The sequence below is a fragment of the Erigeron canadensis genome, chromosome 6, assembly GCF_010389155.1.
Source record: "Erigeron canadensis isolate Cc75 chromosome 6, C_canadensis_v1, whole genome shotgun sequence".
NCBI classification, from domain to species: domain Eukaryota; kingdom Viridiplantae; phylum Streptophyta; class Magnoliopsida; order Asterales; family Asteraceae; genus Erigeron; species Erigeron canadensis.
In genome coordinates, this window is record NC_057766.1 from 18635543 (window position 1) to 18649375 (window position 13833).

Below are 13833 nucleotides of genomic sequence, written 5' to 3' on the forward strand. Positions count from 1 at the left end.
CCTCGGGTCAACTTTGGTAAAAAAAAAGTTTTTTTTGTTAGTTGTCGCCTAGTTCCATAGTACTGTTGAGCCACCCATGTACCCACACAATGCGGCAGTGGTCATGGCTGTAACGGTGTCATGATGAGGGCGACTCTTGATGGTGGATGCGGCGTCGAGTTGATCATGATTCTAGTTAATCTTAAGTTTAAAACATATATCTACGATACATTCAAGGCTTCACCATTATACGATGAGGTTTCCCTGATATCGCATACCGAGTGAATGTTCAGAAAAAAATATATATTATTATAAACTAAAAATTTATCTACAAAAATGAGATAATGTAAAAAATTACAAATAAAAATTTATTTGTAGTATTATAACTATCTATGACTCAACTATCACGCGTTATACCTTCAACCTTTTAGCTGTATATCCTTACTAAAATATTTTTAAAAAATTTGGTTGTTATGAATGCAATTTCAATAAAATGTTAATGCTAACTAAATACCAAAATAAGAAATACAGTAGAAATTTATCTATATCTATATTACATAATAAAAAGATAGATTGGTACAAAAGTAGACATCGATTGGTAGACAAATCTTGGATGGGCCTTTTCTCTTGAATGAGATCATCGATTGGTACAAAAGTAGGAACAAAAAGTTGATGTTGTTCAAGATAGATTTCGTTAAAGCTTATGAATCGTTATCGTGGGATTACCTTTTTGCTATTCTTAAAGCTATGGGATTTGGGACTATTTGGATAAACCGGATCGAGGCTTGTCTTTCCTCGGCCAGATCATCTATATTGGTTAATGGAAGTCCCACTGAGGAGTTTTCTATTCGTCGAGGATTACGCCAAGGAGACCCAATGGCCCCTTTTCTTTTCATTATTGCTATGGAAGGTCTTCACGTGGCACTTGACAACCTGGTGAAAGGTGGTATGTTCTTGTTTGTACAGCCAATTAGGTTAAAAGATTTGGGGTGTTTTGGTGAATTGATCGGCGATTCCCTGTTGGTAGGAGTTTGGCTCCTCTGTACGCCGGGTTTGATAGTATATTAGTTTTAGGTTTTTTCTTGTGAATCGTGAATGAATCCTCTTTTTATGGGGTTTCCCCTTTTATAATGGTAATCGTGGGGAGTCAGTCTTCACCACGACTATTCTTTTCTAGCAACGCGTTCCTTTATTTAAGGAAGTGATAGGATCGTATCTTTCTCATGTTTATCTTCATTCACCCGAGGTATGTTATACCCAGAGTGGCTTCTTACTCTGCGGACTACCCACGGTAGTATTTGACCCTAGTTGTTACACAAAGTATTATTTAGGAATAAATAAATTTAAAAAGTACATTGATATTTTTTTGTAAATATTTACTTTTATTTTATAAAAGAATACTTTATTTTTATAAAAAAATATTGTAAATATTTAGTTTTTTTGTTAAAAACTATTAATCAATCAAATTATAGATCCATGATGATTTTATTTATTTCATATTTATTTATTTTTTATTTAAAAAAAATAAGTAATCGGAAGCAGCACATTAATTTCATGTAAAACATTGATAAATAAACGTGAAGTCTTGAATGGATACCACCACATGGAGTTGATTAAATCTGTTTTGAGCTGATTCAAACCTTACATAGAAGTTGTAGAGATACTAATGCAATACAAGAAATTATGATATTCTTTCCGGTTCACCCTTTTAAAAGAAAAGATAAATATTTTTTATAAAAATAAAAACTTTGTACTAAAAATGATCTTTTATAAAAGAAAATATTATTTAATTAAAAAAGAAATTTTATAAATAATAGTTTTTGAAATATTAATAGTTATTAATAAGAAATTAAATATTTACAATAAATTTTTTATAAAAATAAAGTATTCTTTTATAAAATAAATATAAATATTTACAAACAAAAATATCAATGTACTTTGTGTAATTAAAAAAACAACAACAACCATAATAATAATAATAATATCAATAATAATAATAATAATAATAATAATAATAATAATTACATAAATGATATCTGGACTATCCACCATATTACTGGTTTCATACCTAAAACTTTAAAATTTACAGTAGTCATACCCAACTTAACGGCCAAACTGACGCCCGTCAAGTCAGCTATCATCCGAGTGACAAATTGATAAGTTGGGGTATGATGAGAGTAATTTTAAAGTTATAGATATGAAACCAGTAATATGGTGGATAGTCCAGGTACCATTTCAGTAAATAACCCTAAAAATAATAAATTTATTTTTTATATATTTTTTTTTAACAATAAAACTTACACAAGTTTGTTGCATTCCACGTCCTGCTGACGGGGTCTCCATCTGGTGTTGAAAGCTTGTAGGCCCCGTTCCCGATGACTGTGTCCACCTTATATGGGCCTTCCCACGTTGGTCCCATTTTACCTTGGTATTCCACTTGGCTTGCGCTATTAAGTCAAAGGACATAATCTCCAACTTTGAAACTGTGGGTGTACTCTCTTATTGTAATATTTCTCAATTCTTTGCTTATACGCAGCCTCCCTTATTGAAGCAATTTCCCTTCTTTCTTCCATCAAGTCTAAGTTGATTCGCATTTCTGTGTCGTTCTCTTCCTCACTCACATTCGTTGTCCGACATGTGGAAATCTGTATTTCTGCGGGCAACACTGCTTCTGATCCAAAAGCTAGGGAGAATGGGGTTTCGCCGTTACTTTGCTTGGGTGTTGTTCGGTGTGCCCATAGTACTAGTGGTAGTTCATCTACCCAACCATTATGGCTACACCCCAGCCTTTTCTCCATTCCTTTCACAATCTGCTTATTTATCGCTTTTACCTGTCCATTGCCTTGTGGGTGATATACTGACATAAATGATTGTTTTATGTCCGATCTTTGGCACATTTCCGTGAAGGTTCCTTCCGCAAATTGCTTCCCGTTATCCGAGACAATCATTTGTGGTAGCCCAAAGCGATATATAATATATTCCCAGACAAAGTTCTCAATTGCTTTTCCATTTATTGTTGCTACTAGCTTGGCTACTACCCACTTTGTGAAATAATCAATAGCCACAATTAAAAATTTTACCTTTCCTGGTGCTTTTGGCAGTGGCCCCACTATGTCAATCCCCCATTTCGTGAATGGCCATGCAGACGTCACTGACGTCATATCTTGCTTTGGTAGTCTGGGGACGTTTGCATGTAGCTGGCATCCTTCGTAGTTTTGCAGAAGCTTTGTTGCGTCTCTGTGCATTGATGGCCAAAAGTACCCCCAGGCGTAGCGCTTTTATTGCGACTTACCTTGGACCTGCGTGTAGTCCGCAGATTCCTTCATGAATTTCAAAAATTATTGTTTCTACCTGTTTGGGTCCTACGCAGCGTAACCATGGGCTTAGAAATGCCTTCTTGTAAAGCTTTCCGTCCATTAACTTATATTGTGGTGCCTTTATTCTTATCTTCCTAGCTTCGTTTTCGTCTTCCGGCAATATTCCACTTATCAAATACTCAATTATTGGGGTCATCCAGTTTTTCCCTTCTTCTTTGACTAAATCATGCACCTGCTTCTCATATATAGATCTTTCTTTCAACACTTGTATCAGCACTTTCTATCCCAGGTGTTCAAATGCAATGAGGCTAACTTACTTAAAGCATCAGCTTTTTTATTCTGATTTCTTCGTATATGTTTGATGTCAAAGCTTTCAAATTGCTCTATCAATTCCTTCGTTTTTCCCAAATATAACTTTATCATTTCTCCTTTGGCCTCGTACTCTCCTTTTACTTGGTTAGCTACTAACTGGGAGTCTACAAATGCTTTAATACTCCGAATCTTCATATCTTCTGCCAAGTTTAATCCTGCTATTAGCGCCTCATATTCTGCCTCATTATTCATTGTTTCGAACTCGAATCTTAGGGCATATGTATATTCTTGTTTGTCTTGGCTTACTAATCTTATTCCTGCTCCGCAGCCTTCTGAACTCGATGCTCCGTCTGTATATAATTCCCAGGTTTCTGAATCCGCCTCCCCCGTAACTACAAGTGTAGTGGAGTGAGTTGTTGAGTTTCCTGTTTCCTTAATTTCAGTGATGAAGTCTGCCAGTATTTGCCCCTTAAGTGCATGTCTTGCTCTGTATTCGATGTCATATGCTCTTAATTCGATTGCCATTTTGCCATCCTTCCCGATTTTTCGGGCTTTGTTAAAATTTTCCGTAGTGGTTTATCTGAAAGAACCACAATTGAGTGCCCCTGAAAATACCTGCACAATCTTCTTGCTGCGTGAACCAGTGCTAGCACAAGCTTCTCAATCTCTGGATAATTTGTTTCTGCCCCCTAAAGTATCCTACCTACAAAGTAAATTGGCATTTTTTTTCTGTCCCTTTCCGTTAACAGAACTGCACTTACACACTCTGTGGAGGCTGAGGTATACGAATAGGGTTTCTTCCTTTCTTGGGGATGTCAAAGTGGGGAGTTCCACTATATGCTTTTTCATTTGTTCGAACGCTTCATCGGCTTCCTTTGTCCATTCAAACCCTTTTTTGACTCCACAGTTCTTCAATGTCTTGAAAAATGGCAATTGCTTATCCGCCCCCTTTGAAAGAAAATGACTTAATGCTGCCATCTTACCATTTAGGCTTTGTATCTCCTTTACTGTTTTTGGTGCTGGCAAGTCAAGTATTTTGTTCACCTTGGATGGATTTGCTTGTATTCCCTTGTCTGATATATAATACCCTAAGAATTTCCCAGCCTCCATTCCGAAAGAGCATTTTTTGGAGTTAAGCTTCATATTAATTCTCCGAAGCGTAGCAAAGGTTTCTTGGATATCCTCAGGCAGTTCCTCTTCTATTCTGCTTTTGATGACCATGTCGTCTACATAGACCTCCAGATTGCGCCCAATTTGTTTATGAAATGCTTTGTCAACGAGTCGTTGATAGGTTGCTCCTGCGTTTTTTAATCCAAATGGCATATTTGTGTAGCAGAATGTTCCTTTGCTTGTGTGGAAGGATGTTTCCTCTTCATCTTCCTTGGCCATTTTATCTGGTGATATCCTTTATATGCATCCAAAAAGCACTTCCATTTGTGATCTGCCAGAGATTCAACTTTCCAATCTATTTCCGGTAACGGGTAATAGTCTTTTGGACTGCCTTGTTTATGTCCGTAAAATCTACGCACATCCTCCAACCTCCATCTCCTTTCTTCACCATTACAGGGTTGGCGATCCATGTAGGGTATGTGGCTTCCCTTATGATTCCTGCTTTTACCAACTCTTTTACCTTTTTACATGCTGCCTCGTCCCTATCTTTTGACAGGCTTCTTTTATTTTGTCTTACAGGTTCCATGTTCTTCCGTTCATTCAGCCTATGTTCCGTGACAAAGTTTTGTTCACCCTAGGTACTCCTATCATATCCGTATATTCCTATGCAAATATATCGATATTTTGTTGCAGTAGTTTTTGTAATTTCTTTTTGAAGTTTTCTGGTAATCCTTTCCCTATGGTGACTAGCTGGTCAGGAAATGTTGGGTTCACGAGTACCTTGTCGTTGTCTTGTCCGTCATCGTTGTGGCTGGGCTTCTTTGTTTCTTCTGTGTCTTCCTTCGACTTCTTAACCTCGCTGATATGTTTTATTTGGTCATAGCATGACTTTATCATTCCAACTCCTGATTTTGTTTGGAATAGTACCATAGCGTGGGCTGTAGAAGGCACCATTTCCATCCGTTGGATTGCCGGTCTTCCTAGGAGTAAGTTGTATGGAGAGGTTGCTCGTACTACTGTAAAGTCTAGGGTTTCCGTTCGTACAAACGGAGGGTCCCCTAGGGTGACGTCAAGATCTATTTCCCCCAGGGGCTATACGCGGTCTCCGGCAAATCCTGCGAGTAAGCCTGTGGGTTCTGTCATCCTTGCCCTTATCGCCTTTGGTAATTGTAGAAAGCAATGTTCGTATATGATGTCACATTCACTTCCATTGTCGATATATACTCTTCGTACCGAAATGTTGAATATATTTGCTCGTATTATTAATCGGTCTTTACTAGCTTTTTTGTCTCCCAATGCGGGAAAGCACAGGTCTCTAGACGGGATCTGTGTGTCCTCTGGGTCCTTTCGTTTCGTCGATGGATTGCTAACTTCTACACCGGCGTACATTATTGGAGTCTAAATATCGTGTCAGGGAATCTGGGCGTTATTGTTTTTAAGAAAAATTTCCTGGGTTTCAACCTTTTCCGGTGTAGTTTGTGGTGATGAGTGGTGGATGTCCCACAGATGGCGCCAATTGTTTGTACAGCCGATTAGGTTAAAAGAATTGGGGTGTTTTGGCATGTGTGCTAAGATTAATCATGTATCTGTTTCTCACCTTTTCTATGCAAATGATGCTATGGTGGTGGGAGAATGGACCGATAGAAATTTAGAAGTCATCATTAATGCCTTTCGGTGCTTTCATTGCATATCGGGCCTCAAAATTAACCTAGCAAAATCTTCCATTATTGGGATTGGTGTGGATAATCAAGAAGTTGTTCGATTGGCCAACTATTCAAGGTGCAAAGCTGAGAGTCTTCCTTTCAAATACCTTGGCATCCCCATCGGTGGTAGTTATGCTAGAATGGCTATTTGGAATCCGATCATTACTAAATTCCAAAAAAGATTATCTTCTTTGAAAGCTAATATGCTATGGATTGCTGGTAGGAGTACTCTTATCTCCTCGGTACTTGGATCCTTGGGCGTTTATTTCTTATCTATTTTCAGGTTACCGAAGAAAGTCAACAGCATTTTGGAGTCACACAGGTCTAAATTTTTCTGAGGCGAGTGTGCCCAGAAGAAGAAAATAGCATGGATTAAATGGGGTTTGGTTTTAGCTGCAAAAGATGATGGGGGAATAGGTATTGGAAGCTTAGATGCCATGAATCAATCACTTCTTTACAAGTGGAAATGGAGAGCGTTTGCAAACCCCAACAACCTTTGGGTTAGAGTTATTGCTGAGATACATGGCAGGGACAGCTTTGTTAGGATGTCTGCCAAAAATAATGGGTTATGGTCAAGGATTGAAAAAACCGCACGTTTAATTCATAACAAAACCTCCATCGGATCTGACTGTATAAAGCATATTGTGGGTGATGGTTGTCAAAGGAAGTTTTGGAAGGATCAATGGTGTTGTGACACTCCTCTTGAAAGTGAATTCCCAAGGTTAGCGGCTCTTGACTCAAACATACACTGTAATGTTAGTGAACGCTGGGAAAATTTTGTGTGGAAATGGAACTGGAGAAGACCTCTTCGATCTAATCGGGAGCTTCTTATGGTTCAAAACCTATTGGACTTTATTCCCAACCAACTGAATTGTGATGTATCCGATAAATGGGAGTGGAATTTCAAAGGTAATAACGTGTTTTCTGTTTCGCTTATTCGAAAACTTATTGAACATGAGTCACTCCCCATTGCTGGTAACATAAAAACATTGTGGAATCCTTTAGTCCCTAAGAAAATCAACTTATTCATTTGGAGACTCAGACGGGCTGCTATCCCGACTAGAATTAATCTATTTGCAAGAGGTGTGGATGTTGATACTTTCAGATGTGTTCATTGTGAGTCCGGTGTGGAGCTCCACGAACATATATTTCAGAAGTGCAACGTGGTGGCTGGTTCTAGGATCTTACTAAGCTCTTGGATTCGTCTAAACATACCTGATGAGTCTAGTGATGATGTGCTCAACTGGTGTGATAATCTCAAACTCCCCACTAAAACTCGGCTTAGAATTCAAGCGATTTTATTCATTTGGTGGTGGTTCATCTGGAAAGCCAGAAACAACAAGCTTCATAGCAATACCGACGAGACATAGTTGGACCGGACACTGGTCAGACCGGTCGGATCGGTCGGACCGGACACTGAACCGGACACTGAAAATCGGACCGGACACTGAACCGGACTCACAAAAATTCACTGGTCAGACCGGTCGGATCGGTCGGACCGTAGTTGGACCGGGTTTTGACGAAACATACATTTTTCCAAGTAATACTATAAGATTTCTAGTTAAAATATAACATAAGTTTAATAATATTAAAGTTCAAGTATTGATTAATAATAAACCAAAGTCTAACACAAAACACATGATTAACAAGTTCTATTATAAGTTTAAACACATTCAAATGTCATCCAACATCAATAATCATTTTCTCTATTTTCTATTTAGTCTTGGCCATATTCAAATTAAGATACGAGTATATATATAAAATTTGACTAATTCTCACATAAGACCACTTTGGAAAATACAAGTTAATTTTCTATAAGAAAGTCCACAAATAAGCTCATTATTCAGCATTCTCATTTTTGCATCAGTAGTAATGACTTCTTGTTACCCCACTCAAAATCAACAATAAAAGTTCCTCTTTTTTTATCCCCCACATTATTTCTTCAATTCATTTTTCAAACATGGATCATCATGGATTTAGTTCTCCTATTTCATTCAATCCATTTTTCCAAATCTCTAACCAAAATCTTCCCCATTTTATAAATTTAAAAAAATTCAGTTTCATCTTCTTCAATCTAATAATAATAACAATAATAATAATAATAATAATAATAATAATAATAATAATAATAATAATAATAATAATAATAATAAGTGACCAAACTCAACAGCCTAGCTTCGCTACAGAACTATGATCTACGACCACCCTCACGAAGGTTGATCTTGCAGTGGATGTTGCGATCTACTCTAAATAGGATGAATTCATTATAAACGTAAGATTTGGATCTTTTTTCCCCCAAAAAAATAGAAGAAAAACAACATAAAAAAGACGTTGACTTTGTTTGACCCGGTTCATAGCGGTTCGATAACGGTCCGGTTCGCACGGTTCAGTCCGGTTCACACTGGTTCAGTCCGGTTCAATTTCCACCATTAAACCGGGGTTGGTTCGACCGGAAGTCTTGAAAAACATTGGTTCAGAGATAGTTGTCTTCGTTTCATTTTCTACATTATAACTGTAATTGTACTTTTTGGCGACTAGTGAATTGCTAGTTTGTCCGTTTTAGTAATATAACTTTTGCCATTCCCAAAAAAAAAAGAATAGCCCCCATATTGAAAATTACATTTGAGAAAATGTCTAAATTGCCCTCCACAAAAGAACTCTCTCCTTTTTATTTGTAGCTATTCACACACATACAACTCTCTCTCAATCTCTCTCTTTCATTCATTTTCACTCGGTTAATAGTATCCGTTGTAACGCGCGGGTATTATGCTATAGAGCGTAATAAACTTGTTTTAAATACATTTATTATTATCACGTAACTAAAGAAACCAACAAAATTCAAAGAAATACAGTCCTTCTAAAAGTAAACAGGAAGTGATCAAGAAATCAAACAATTTGATAGACCATGATTGATGATGGTTAATGTAAGCACTTACGTATGTTCGATTTGCCACTTTTATTTATTTCTAAAGTATTTATTCAAGAGACTTTTAATTTTGATTTTCTAAACATATAAATATATATAGACTAACGTTTGCGTGATGCTGTGGCGACAGGTGATTGTAGCGACGAATTTCGGCGGTGGCAACGGGCACTGGTAACGGCTGCGAGTAGCGTAAGATATTAATGTAAAGGTAATTAATGTAAAATGGATAACTTAGTTATTTTAGGATGAGAGAAAACCTCATATTCACTTTTACCAAATATATATATTGTACTAGTGTTCAAGCCCGTCCAATGGACGGGTAGTCTCAAAATATATTAATCAAAGTTAAAATATTGGGATTCAAATATATTAAATAGATATACCGAAATCAACTTGCAAATTTGCTAGCTGAATAGTCACTCCATCGGTTAAAATACTCCAAAAATTATCCACCCAAAGAAGAAACATACGTAAACTAACTCCATATAAATATTGATTACAGCTTACCCTTTTTTTTTCCAACTTTAGTTAAATAAAATATTTATAGTTTCTTATATTCTAAAAGTGTAAACTATATAAAAGTATAATTAAATATAAATTGGGTTAAAGTGTAAATTGATGATGGAAAATCAAAAAGTATAAATTAATTATTTTAAATTGGGTTAAAGTGTAAATTGGTGATGAAAAACCACAAAGTGTAAATTAATTGTTTTAGATTGGGGTTAAAATGTAAATTGGTGATGAAAAACCAAAAAGTGTAAATTAATTTAGATTAATCTTAAAAAAGTTAGAGGATTAATAAGGAGAGAGAATTAGACTAAGGAGGTGGATTAGGGGTGCCAAATATATACCCCCAACCCCCTCTTTTAGTTATATTATAGATATCCAACCTAAATGAATTACGAGTAATATTATATGATTATTTTTATTTTAACGTTTAGTTTAATTTGCGTTTGGACCTGTAAAGAACCAAACTAAAGAATTCAAGGGTATATATCTAATTATGGACATCTATCAGAAAAGAATTACTAAAACGATCAAGAATTTCTTGTTACCTTAACCATATAGTAAGAAATATCACTAGCCATATAAATAAAGTCAAATGTTCTTTTGCGGGCCACACATGTGGACACCTAATTTAGTTATACACTCTTAAAAATTTGACCGCTCTAAAAATTTGACCCCTCTAATCAAATTTATAAATTTTTTTTTTGTTAAGCAACTTAAGTCTTTATTTATAGATTAAATTTATAATAGATAAACCTTAGAAACTTACTAGATTAAAATACATTTTCTTATTTTCTTATTAAATCCATTAATGTGGTTAGTTTGTTCTATGCATTATAGTATTCAGAAGTGTTTGGAGTTACATTTTCAAAATAAATTATGCATTATGTATAATAATAATTAAAAAAATTATTTGTAATAAAACACGATATAAAATAATAATGTTTGGATTTGATTTTGCTTTTTGATATCATGATAATCAAATAATCAGTTTATTTAGTGTTTGCCAAATGCAAATTTTTTATCATCTAAAGGTGAAATGATTCTAGTATACATTTTTTATGCCATCGAATCATTACATATCTTAACATATGATAATGTGTTTACATTACTTGTTAGGTAATGTATATTTGAACAAGTAGTTTAGTTAATTCAACATGTATGAGAAAGGTCTTCATATAAATTATCTTATACCCTTTTAAGCTAATAATACAAGTTCCAAAACCAAAAAACAAAACTACAATGGTGTATAAGTAGCCGTGAAAAACAATAAGCCATCAATTGATTGAAAATAATTGTTGCGTTCACGTTATACGATACATCTATTTGGTAATAATGAAATCTATTTTTATCATATTTCAAAAAGGATTGTTTTTGGCATTGTTTATTTAAGTTGCTAGTATTTAGCTAGAATTGTTTGGCATTGTTTACGTTACTAGTGGTATTAGATAGAATTGTATCAGGGTATATTCGTAAGAATAAGCAAAAAATGATAATGTGTTTTGCTGCAGCATGGGATGTGCTGCTTTCTAAAAATGAAGTTTTGCAACCATCATAACGCAAATAATTGCTTTTAAATTTTTTTTTTTTGCCAAACAACATTAATCCATTATCTGTGTTATCAAATCACAATAATCTAAAAATCATCTGTATATCGTAATTCCAAGCACCTTCTATGGAAACATTAAAAACTGCTTTAAGGTCTTAGTCGAAAATAAGCACCACCATATATTACTTACCAAAGATACATCATACATGCCATAGCCCAAACTTTTTTTGTGAGAGGTCAAATTTAAAAGTCTCTTATTATATTTATTAGAGTTATTTTTGAAAGAAATGTTTTTTAAAAAAAAAAAATTGGCCCTCACCTGAAAATTAATTTCGTGTGTGTCAGTTATGAGAACATCTATCTTTAACGTGAACATTGGTCTTTATAATTTTGAAACATGTGGTGACGGAAGAGTTACATTATATTAAACAGCATAAAATAAGTACATCAAAATCAATGATATACAATTTAGCCTCTACATAAATTTTCACCTGACTATTATGATTACTATTATATAAAAACTTGAAAAGAAAATAACAGTTTCACATACAACTATATTATCTATCTATGTATGATACATTTATCCAAATAAAACACTTTATTTAACTCACATTTATCCAAATAAAACACTTTATTTAACTTTTCTTTTTCAACCAATCGAGTCTTAAATTTATAAACAAGAACTACCTAATTACTGACTACTACACATTTGCGGGCAGTGTACCCGTTCATATATAGTATAGCTAAAAGGTAAGTCCAAGATCGAACACAAGGACTATTATTTGGGAAAAATGTGAGTTTAATGTAATTCTAGAAGATGGGGGGTTTTGTGACCGAATTGTCACGTTGCAAAAGTTAGTAAAATTAATTAGTAATCCCGCAGGATTAATCGAAAAGAGTTTTGTTGTAAACAAGAATATGAAAAGACGCACCTACATGGATCAACTTACATATCAATCAGAAAGTCTAAATATCACTTGCAATGTTGAACGACTTAAAATGTAATCAAGATGAACTCTCGTTATACTCAAATCTTTAAATGCAAAAAATATAGTTATCACTCTCGTGAATAATTTCTACTATAAGCAATTAAGCATTAAGAAGTTAAGTTGATTTCATGATTTAATCTTGAAAATCTTTCCCTTGAACTGCTTTATTTGGCTAATTAGATCTCTCTATCATAGACGTTTACACACTCAAAATAAATTTATTTGTTTAAATCTCTATTGCTAGTTTCTCTCGAACTCCTACCAGGTAAACTCATATTGGCCAAAGTGAAAAAGAAGAAAATGGTAGAGAAATTCGGCATGGTGCTCACTAAACCTCCGTAATATCTAACAAGTCGAGTCTTATGTCGGTCATATAGAACACCAACACATAGAAAAAGGGACTTTTGATTAATTATAGACCGATCATTTCATAAACCAATTGACAATCACATAGATTTATCTCGAACTTCTAATAACAATTATAAATCAATCTACATAAAAGATACAAACAATTTATAAACTAAAATAAATGCAGATCTTCGATTAAAAATATAAATCATGTTCAACCATTGCAAATGATATCAAACAATACTATGACATATTCACTACTCAAATAAGTGCAAATAAATTTAGCTATTTATAACAATACAAATAAAACTAACGATTGTCAAACAAAGAGAATCCATAATGATAATTGTATGATAATAAAGTCTTACAATTAAGCAACTAATAAGAATAATAAAAGAGAAAAGAGATCGAACAAATTGTTGCGGTTGTTGTCTATGTCGAACGAAGATTGCTGCTGGTTGTTTCGATGGACAAAAGATAAAACCCCAAATAATTAATTTTGTGACTACCCTCTCTCCACGAACTCCAAAGGCAAAAAGCCTTTTTGTGGCTCCAACCTACTGCCGACGTAACCACCTTCAATACCTCGTACAAATGATGATTGTATACGGCCCAAAAAGCAAATAGATAGCCCATAAATGTGGGCATGCATTCAGCCACAACCATAATTTCGACCAACATTTGCCTGTGCAGCTTGAAATCTTCATTTTCCCATAAATAATCTTGATTTGAGACCACTATTGTCATATTTCATTTTATAAACCGGCCTGTAATCCAAACAATCAAAAGTTCACCCATCTATTTATAATATAACTAAAAAAAATGGGATACACTTGGCACCTCAAATCCCTCTCTTTTAGCCTAATACTCTCACCTTATTAATCCTTTATTTTTTTAATATCTATTTAATAAAAAATGACCGACCTTTAATAAAAAAAATCTTTATTATTATTATTATCTATAAATATACCACCTAGAAAAAAACCCTAACATATTCTCAACCCTAATAAAAAAAACATACGGCCAAAAAAAAAGCTATGATGGACTACCAAAAAGGGTTTTTTTTTATCTATATACCTTTTTTCATGGAATG

At 34.4% G+C, this 13833-nt stretch overlaps 1 protein-coding gene across 1 annotated transcript; it reads right to left on the reverse strand.

Annotated features, from left to right (window-relative positions):
• Positions 1-2429: 2429 nt before the first annotated feature.
• On the reverse strand, positions 2430-4133 carry LOC122604400 (uncharacterized protein K02A2.6-like). Its single transcript, XM_043777295.1, has 3 exons — positions 3614-4133; positions 3272-3515; positions 2430-3216 (listed from the first exon to the last, which is right to left on the reverse strand). The coding sequence occupies exons 1-3, from the start codon at positions 4131-4133 to the stop codon at positions 2430-2432; spliced, it is 1551 nt and encodes a 516-aa protein (XP_043633230.1).
• Between the last annotated feature and the right edge of the window lie 9700 nt (positions 4134-13833).

Excerpts from the sequence above, each read along its gene's own strand:
- LOC122604400 (XM_043777295.1), bottom strand. The coding sequence starts at position 4,133 with ATGGCAATCGAATTAAGAGCATATGACATCGAATACAGAGCAAGACAT. Across the intron at positions 3,516-3,613 it reads TAAAAAAGCTGATGCTTTAA|TCAAAGAAGAAGGGAAAAAC; the intron begins GTAAGTTAGCCT and ends TGCATGATTTAG. Across the intron at positions 3,217-3,271 it reads GGACTACACGCAGGTCCAAG|AGACGCAACAAAGCTTCTGC; the intron begins GTAAGTCGCAAT and ends ATCAATGCACAG.